A 9,819-nucleotide genomic window follows, 5' to 3' on the forward strand; every position below is an offset into this window, starting at 1 on the left:
GATTTGAAGAAAACTATTAACTCGAAAATGTGATCTGAAACACATCGAGATAAATCTACTCCAAAAATGGATATTCCAGTATTCCAGGGTAACTACCACCATTGGACTTCTTTTAAAGACTTATTTACAGAAACCATACACAAAAACCCATCGTTATCGAATGCACAAAAAATGCAGTTTTTAAAAAGTAAAGTAGCGGGAGAAGCAGAGCGTTTAATCCACCACCTTCAGATTAGCTCGGAAAATTATGAAGTGTGCTGGGAGATACTTAATCATAGATATGGTAACCAGAGACTTATATTTACATCCCATGTTAATATATTATTGAACCTACCAAACATGCAAAATCAAACAATGGGAATGTTGAAAAAGCTGCATGATGTAACCAAGGAATGTTTGCACGCAATACAAAATTTAGGCGTCGATATAACCACCTGGGACCCACTGTTGGTTCATTTGTTGGCCCAAAAACTAGACAGTGAATCGTTTTCTGAATACATGGAGTCAGTTAAAAGTCCCAGGACATTACCGATTCTGCAAGAATTCCTCGATTTCTTGGAAAATAAGTTTACCGCATTAGAGGCCTCGAGGCGTAAACAAGAATCAAATAACCAGAAAACCATTCAACCAGCTCATCAAAACCAATCATACCAGAAAAAGTCATTTCAATTTAACAACCATCAGCAATCATCAAATAACAACCAATTTTATAACATGAAAAATAATGTGAAAACTATGCATGTTTCAAAATCAATAACATGCGCATTGTGTAATGCTGACCATGGATTATGGCTCTGCGCTCAATTTTTACAAATGTCGGATGAGCAAAAATTAAAAACTGTTAATCAATTAAATTATTGTGTAAATTGCCTATTTAACCATTTTAATAAACAATGTTTTTCGACCAAGCGATGTCGAAAATGCTACGCTAGCCATAACACTTTATTGCATGAAGGTATAATGATGAAAAACCAATCAAACACATCAGCAAAATCATATCATAAAGCTACGACTACACCCACCAACTTCAGAGCAGCGAAGAATGAACATGCATCCACTCATGTATCTCAGAATGATATAACCGAAACCTTGTTGTCAACAGCAGTCGTCAAGATAACAGGAGCAGATGGAACTCAACATACAATGAGAGCTTTGATTGATCAAGGATCACAAATATCAATAATAAGCGAACATGCCGCTCAAATTTTAAAATTAAAGAGAAATAAATGTAAGGGTACAATTTTTGGCATCGGAGAAAAAGAAAATAACTGTAAAGGTGTAATGAAACTTCGCATCCAGTCTATTTACAGTGACTTTGCGATAGAAGGAGAGACCCTTATTATGAAAAGTTTAATCAAAAACTTACCAAATAAAACATTTGTTAAACCATCTTGGCCTCACATACAAACCATTAATTTAGCGGATCCCGAATTCTATACCAGCCGTGCAGTGGATTTACTTCTTGGAGCCGATGTATACTGTAAAATAATGCTAGGTGGCATTTTAAGAGGAGATAGTGAGGATCAACCAATCGCTCAGCAAACACAATTAGGATGGCTGCTTTGCGGGACAATGAAAACCCGTTACAATTGCAACGTCGTTCTTCATAATACAGATGACTTGCGCAGATTTTGGGAAAACGAAGACATCAACCAGCAAAATGAAATGTCCACTGAAGACCATGAATGTTTGCAGTTTTTCTTGTCAACCACAGAAAGACTTGAAGATGGTAGATTTCAAGTTCGACTACCATTCAAAAAAGACTCCAAGGAACAACTTGGAGCCAGTAAACCATTAGCTTTGGCGCAGTTTCGTAATCTAGAGAAAAAGTTACAGAGGAATCCAGAAGTAAAACGAGAATACGAAAAGTTCATGAATGAATATATTACGTTAAACCATATGTCACTATCAAACACAAATGCGACACCTGAGTGCTATTTACCGCATCACAGTGTAATTCGAGCGGAGTCAACGACCACAAAACTACGTGTTGTGTTCAACGCGTCTGCAAGATCTCTATCCGGAGTAAGTCTTAATGATATCATGTATAGAGGTCCCAATTTGCAACAGGATCTTCAGGAATTAATCCTCAAATGGAGGCAGTATGAGTATGTTTACACTGCGGACATTGAAAAAATGTACCGACAAATATTAGTGCATCCCGAAGATCAACCATACCAGAAAATATTATGGAGAGACAATCAAAACCAGCCAATTCGTACCTATCAACTTACCACCGTTACCTACGGTACAAAACCCGCACCATTTCTAGCTATGATGTGTTTGAAGCAGTTAGCAACTGCCGAACAGAAAAATTATCCCGACGCAGCAAAAGCTTTAGAAGAAAGCTTCTACATGGATGATTACTGTGGGGGCCAACATTCAATAGAGCAGGCAAATCAATTAAAACAAGACCTAATAAAAATACTCCGCAAAGGCGGATTTAATTTAAGAAAATGGGCCTCAAACGAACCTAAGCTGCTGTCTGATTTAGATAAAAGTTTGTGTAACCAGCAAACATATGAGTTCAAACAATCCGACTCCACCAAAACGTTAGGGCTTGCCTGGAACCCTCAAAAGGATAAATTTATATTTGACTCCAAATTAGAACAGGAAGTAACAACCAAACCAACCAAAAGGTCTCTGCTATCGGACATCTCAAAACTGTTCGATCCATTAGGATGGCTTACCCCTTTGAGTATTACTATGAAAATAATGTTCCAGACTGTATGGTTATCAAACCTGAGCTGGGATGATATTCTACCAAACGATATAGAAACTAAATGGACCAAATTGAGAAGAGACCTAAAAGAAATTAATACCATAGAAGTAAATAGATGGCTCGGAATACGCAAAGACGACAAGGTACAATTACACGGGTTTTGTGACGCATCAAACCAAGCGTATGCCGCTGTGATATACTGCCGAGTCAGCAAGGGAGAGAATTCTACGGCAGTCTTAGTGGCAGCGAAAGCTAAAGTAGTGCCTATAAACAAAACTATTTCGACGCCTAGGCTGGAGTTAATGGGTGCTCAACTACTATCAAAACTAATCCAAAAAGTAAAAAGTTGCTTGGAAGATTACAACATACAAACTTATTGCTGGACCGACTCCACTGCTGTTTTAGGGTGGATCCAAGGAGATCCAGGGAGATGGAAACCATTTGTAGCCAATCGAGTACAAACTATTACCAAGTTAATACCATCCGAACATTGGAAATATGTCAACACTAGCGAAAACCCAGCTGACTGCGCGAGTCGGGGATTGGCCACTAAACAATTGAAAGAACATGAGCTGTGGTGGCACGGACCGTCATGGATTAAATCATTCCAAAACCAGGATACAACTCAACCAACTTACATAACTAACTTGGAAGTCAAGAAATCATCGGTAAACCAATCCAATGCAGTAGTTGTAAAACAACAAAACAAACCAATAATTTTATATATTATTAACCATTTATTAACGAAATTTAGTTGCTATGCAAAAATTATTCGTATTTTTGCATGGTTATTGCGATTACCTACTGCAAACAGAGTACGATCACCCTATCTCACGTTACAAGAGCTACGTCGCGCAAATATTATATTTATTAAGAATGTTCAACAAATGGAATTTGCTGATGACATAAATTCTTTAATAACCAAAGGAAAAGTGCATTCAAAGAGTAAACTATTAAGTTTGAATCCGTTTCTAGACCAAGATGGGATTTTACGTGTAAATGGTAGATTAAAAAACGCTCACCTAAGCCCTGGAATGAAACATCCAATTATAATACCACATAACCATAGAATTACCACATTAATAATAAAACAAGCTCATGAATTAACATTCCATGGAGGAGCGCGCCTTACATTGTCTAACATTCGACAAAAATATTGGATCATCAGCGGATATATGGCCACAAAAAAGTATATACGACACTGCGTTACATGCCACAAACAACAACCTATTCGACAATATCAACTTATGGGTGACTTACCATCATCCAGAGTAAATCCAGCAACGCCTTTCTACCACTGCGGTGTTGATTACACAGGTTTTGTAGAAATCAAGGCTAATAAAGGACGAGGAATTAAAACCACTAAGGGGTACATAGCAATCTTCGTGTGCATGGCAACAAAAGCTGTTCATTTGGAGCTTGTATCCGATCTTACCAGTTCTGCCTTCTTAGCAGCACTGCACAGAATGGCTGCGCGACGCGGAACACCACGACACATCTATAGCGACAATGGTACCAACTTTGTCGGAGCAAACCGTCTACTTCAAGAAGAGTACGAGTGTCTACAACAAATATTTAGTGAAAACTTCTACAAAGAAATTACCGAGCTACAGGTTGAATGGCACTTTAATGCACCTTCTTGTCCACACGCGGGAGGACTTTGGGAAAGAGCCGTGCGTAGTCTTAAGCACCACCTCAAGCGTGTTATCGGCCACCAAAAACTAACCTTCGAGGAATATTGCACACTTTTAGCAAAAATAGAAGCATGTCTCAATTCTCGTCCGCTCTGTGCGCTTACGGAAGATCCTGAAGATCTCGATTTTCTGACACCAGCGCATTTCTTAACAACAAGACCAGGCGTGACTGTGATGGAAACAGCAGAAGATGCCAGAACTAGGTGGCATTTAGTAACCAAATTATATGGAGATTTGTGGAAGAAATGGAAAAGTGAATATTTAACACAATTATCTGCCAGAAACAAGTGGTTAAAATACCAGAAGAATGTTAAAGTGGGAGATCTTGTCGTTATACAAGAAGATAATTTACCAGCAGGTAGGTGGCCTGTTGGCCGAATAACAGAAGTCCACCCCGGGAACGATGATCTAGTAAGAGTGGTAACTTTAAAAACCAAAAATGGATATATCAAGCGACCTATAGTGAAACTCTCAGTTTTACCTGTAGAAACTGAAACCGAAAACGAACCAATAAAACCAAAGATTAATAATGCTGAACCAGAAGCTAGAAGTAGCCGACACGCTGGATCCCCCGCTCATCCGAGAATAGTGAATATAGCATTGGCATTGTTAATGTTCATTAGTATCATAACACCAACCGCTGCATCCTTTAATTACAAACAACTAAACAGCAACCAAACCTTGTACTTTGACCCATTGGGGAAAATGCAATTGATTCGTGACAAATGGAAACTTGTCACCTACTACGACATGTCACCCTATTGGCAAGGAGATAAGGCGGTCAAGGATTTTACCAATTACCTCGAAAAAACTTGTGAAACAATCAAGGAACCGAGTCACTGTCATATGATCCTACTACAAATACGTCACGATTACAATGAGTTACAATATTACAACCAGCTGTTACTTAGTCAGCATTATAATACTCGCATGCGAACCCGACGCGGTCTTATCAACGCCGTCGGGTCAATTGCAAACTCATTGTTTGGCGTATTAGACGAGAGTTTCGCAGAAAAATACAAGCAGGACATTGAACTTGTCCACCGTAATCAAAACCACCTCGCTGAGCTATGGAAAAACCAAACTTCAATAGTGGAAGCGGAACATAATATATTGCAACGAACAGAAGCCATGATAGAAAAACAACACAAAATTATAAACAGACATCTACACGACTTAGAGTTAGCAACCAGTAACATACAAAAAGAAATCGATGTGATGACTATGCACCAAGACTTCACATTTGTGTCTATCGCTACTATTAATCTAATGCAAAACCTAAAGAGAATCCAAGACACCTTAATCGATACCATTTCAGAAGTTTACCATGGTCAAATCAGCTTACATATTCTAACACCAGCACAACTCAAACGAGAGCTGCAAATTATATATGGTCAAATGCCCAAAGATTTGGTACTGCCCATAGATAACGTCGAAACTGACCTGCAACACATTTACAAGCTGTTGAAAACCAAAGCAAAAGTAACTGAAACTTACATCATTTTTGAAATAACCCTTCCCCTTATTGCGAGAGAAAGTTTTCAAGTGTATAAGATACTATCAGTACCACAAGAAACCGATAATAGTATGGTAAGCGTAATACCAGTCTCAGATTATGTTGCCGTGAACCTAAAAAAGGATTCTTATTTCATACCAACCGTTCATGAGCTGAATACATGCCTGCTTCACGGAGAATCATTCATGTGTGAACTATTCAAACCAATTCTCAGTCTGCAAAATGATCAAAATTTTTGTGAGATAAATCCGATCACCTACAAATGTAACGTTGAAAAATCGGTATGCCAAAACAAATGGGTTGAGTTACAGTCGACGTCACAATACCTATACTTTTGCTGTGGCAGCTATTCAGTGAAAATCATATGTGACGATCAAGTTTCCGTTCAACAGCTGACAGGGGCCGGGGTCATTAGCTTAAGTCAGTCATGTTTTATCAAAGGCAAAGATTTTTCACTATATTCATTACAACAACAGTCGAACCAAATTGAACTCGCATCTAATATTCTGATACCCGAGCTCGACCAGATTAACCATATCGTGAAGATAAAGATCCCATCAGACGAAGAATCACCAAACGACATCCTAGAGAGGCAGGGCTTGAATAAGTCCCTGTCGATCCTAGGTGAACAGATCAAAGATTTAAAATCGAGCAAAGCAGAAATAGATGATATTTCCTATCACGATATTCACCATTACACCATAGGCTACATATTGCTGACAATAGCAATAAGCGGAGCAGCAGTCTGGACATGGAGGAGATATTGTTCGCTGCCCACTCGTCGGGGCGGTGGAGAAGCTTGCCAGAGACAGGAGTCATCGGCAACCGCACCAAAAACTATTAGTGACGTGTACAGTGAAGTGCAACCGAGAATGCAGACTACAGCTGACCGTCAGCTAAGTGATAACGAACAGATAGGATTAAGTTCTTTTCTGGCCAAGCGGTGGCCCAGCACTATGCGTAAGACGGCAAATACGAATAGGTCTACATTGCCTATCCCGCGAAAAGAACGCGTTGTGACTATTGAGGACTCGTTAGTTTAAGTTAGAAGATTAATTAACTTTTTTTTTGTATTTTACACTTAATTAATTTAACCGTTTAGTTAATTTACACGTATTATTTTACCAATTTACTTTTTACCTTTATATTGTTTTTTACATTGCTTATATTCATTTTACATGGCTTATATTAGTTTCACATTGTTTATTTTTATTTTCGATGGTTTGATTAGGTTTATGCTTTATCTCATCTCGTTGTCGGGAATATGTTCGGAGCAACGCAACCGAACAGCTCAGCATTTTTACTTGTATGCATTTTTATAAATGCGTCAATTTTACGTGTAGTTAGTTAGTTCGCATTCGGCGGTCAACTCATACCAATCAAATCAAATCAAATCATCTTCTAGTTTTAACCATTTAAACCAATAATTTGTAGAATTTAATATAATTCGTAATCAACCATAAATTAGTGTATTTTTTATCTCACCATTGATAACAATACAATTATCATTCGTATACCAATAAAATACAATCATAAACACTACAAAAAAGGTACTCGCTTCGTACGTAGCGACACACACCTTTTTACACAGTTTTATATTTAAAAAACTAGACTAATTATACTATTTTATATTTCAATTGCTCTATCGTAACAGCAACAACGTAAGTTTTATTAGTATTAAATCTACTGGGGAGAAGGAAAATTTAACCATAAAATAAATAAACCAAAAAATTATAACCTACTTACAGAAATAAATATCATTTCATTTATTTGCTGATTCTAAGTATTTCCTAACTTCAGATAGTATGATGACAAATACATACATTACACATGTTAATACCCCTTGTTTGGATTGAAAATAGAATGAGACGCAACTATGTAAGATGCACAGTACATATGAACATAGTTAAATAAGTTTCCCAACACAGCCATGGCTCTATTATGCAGCTATTTGCAGTACAAGTATTACCTACATGCAGACTATTTTAAGACTACCTTGGAAAATATACCTTCAAATTATTATAGGCAATACTTTGATGCAAATTACCGCGAAATACACTACGTTTAGTATTTATTTGTAATTTGTATGCTTTTTGGAAGGGATACAAGTAGTTACTATTACATATTATGCAAGTGAAGATTTTACTATAATGCGTGATATTATTTTAGTTATTCCCTAAAGGCATTCAACAATCAGAGATTAGTCAATATCTAATATTAATACCCTTTTATAAGAGTATAGATTTAGGGCAGTTTCCACCACAGATGTGCTATGTAGCTATGCTGCTAGTATACGAGTATAATACTACGTGAACGAAGCTATGAAACTATGTGATCATTTCCACTGATACTAAGCTACGTAGCGGTGCGAGTAAGATGTGCTATGAAGATACGTCGCCGCAAATTGGAAGATGAGTAGCTCGAGTATGCGATGTATCGATAGTAGAGAAGCTATCCATAGCACACATTCAGAGCACGCATCATTCCATATAAAAACATATCTTTTTTTGAATCCGTAGGTGTACCAATTAATATAATTGGTGGATGAAACGCATCTACAGCAACGTAGCACAGTACATCTCTGGTGGAAAAGCATCTCTGATTAGTGAGGATTTAATTTTTTTTTGCATAGAATATTTATTAGCTTATTTGTACTTGTGTGTGTATGTAGAATGTACATTATCTCAATGTATGAAGATTTGAGGAAGTGCATCAAACCAATTTGTTCACTTTCAAGGTTCATCCAATTAAATAATATTTAAAACAATCGATGCATCGATTTCTTTGTTTCGTTAAAAGTAAAATTGGTTTTAACTAACCATGACAAAATGTTTAAAAGTGCATTAATCTCCGTGGTATCTCGAATGAAGCATAAAAATAAAATATATATTTTTAAATTAACCTATGATTTAATTTGTTTATGAGTGCGCATTGTTACTTTATTAGTTAGTTTCATAACTTACATAATAATAAGAACTTTAATAAGTAATTGTGAAAAGAGTGAATTCTTTGAAGCATTGGAATGTGTATGACAAATATGTTTTTTTTTTTGAGGGGGGAAAATCATCCAATTACTTCTCTCGCCTTGGGCGAGGCGAGAGGGAGTATTAGACTCCTACTGAGTAAAAACCACCCCGTTCCTACTCCTGCTTTTCGAACCGGAGCCCCGGTAAACCCGCTAGGTAGTAAACAAGTATGCCTATGTCACGATTAATATATGATAATTATCCTTTTTTATTATTTTTGTTAGGTAGGTAGGTAGGTACTGAAATATATTTACAAAACATATTTATTTACACAATTTTTAAACTTAAAACATTACTATCATTTTTTTGGGTAATAGTTTATCTTTGGTACTATTAGAATTAAATTGTGTGCGTAACTACTGATCCTAACATTACGAGGAGAAACACAATAAGGTTAAAACTGTAGGGCGTAACTGGTAATTTAGTACCTACTCGTATAACAATGATTCATCAATAAACCATATCGAATGATTTGGAATCAATGTTAACTATCGACAGGTAGATACGCCTGTTTGGATTAGTCAATTCTATGGGCGGGATGTTGCACGCCTCAGATTTGCATACAATCACTGCTTAGGTATATAATAAGTTTTATCGAATATTGTTTTGTAAAAAATCTTCGAATCACAATAGCGTAATTCCTAAAACGATATCTTTAAATGTTTTGCAAAATAAATTATACGTAAATTATAAGATGTATTTAATAGGTACTTTCCTGTTTTTGTAATATATTGTTAACTTGGTGCATATGCATATAACTACGTCTATGTTAGGTGAACTAACATTAGCATTACGTTTTTGATGAAGTTGCAATTTGTTTCTTCTGATTTTAGTTGCCCTGCTTTTCAGATGTTGATGGTA

General features: G+C 36.7%; 1 protein-coding gene across 1 annotated transcript; it reads left to right on the plus strand.

Moving 5' to 3' along the window:
* The first annotated feature begins 960 nt into the window (after positions 1–960).
* LOC126911947 (uncharacterized) lies at positions 961–3,721 on the plus strand. Its single transcript, XM_050701326.1, has 2 exons — positions 961–3,390; positions 3,698–3,721. Exons 1-2 carry the CDS (start codon positions 961–963, stop codon positions 3,719–3,721), a joined length of 2,454 nt encoding a protein of 817 aa, XP_050557283.1.
* The last annotated feature ends 6,098 nt before the right edge of the window (positions 3,722–9,819 follow it).

This window comes from Spodoptera frugiperda, chromosome 20, assembly GCF_023101765.2.
Source record: "Spodoptera frugiperda isolate SF20-4 chromosome 20, AGI-APGP_CSIRO_Sfru_2.0, whole genome shotgun sequence".
Taxonomy (NCBI): Eukaryota; Metazoa; Arthropoda; class Insecta; order Lepidoptera; family Noctuidae; genus Spodoptera; species Spodoptera frugiperda.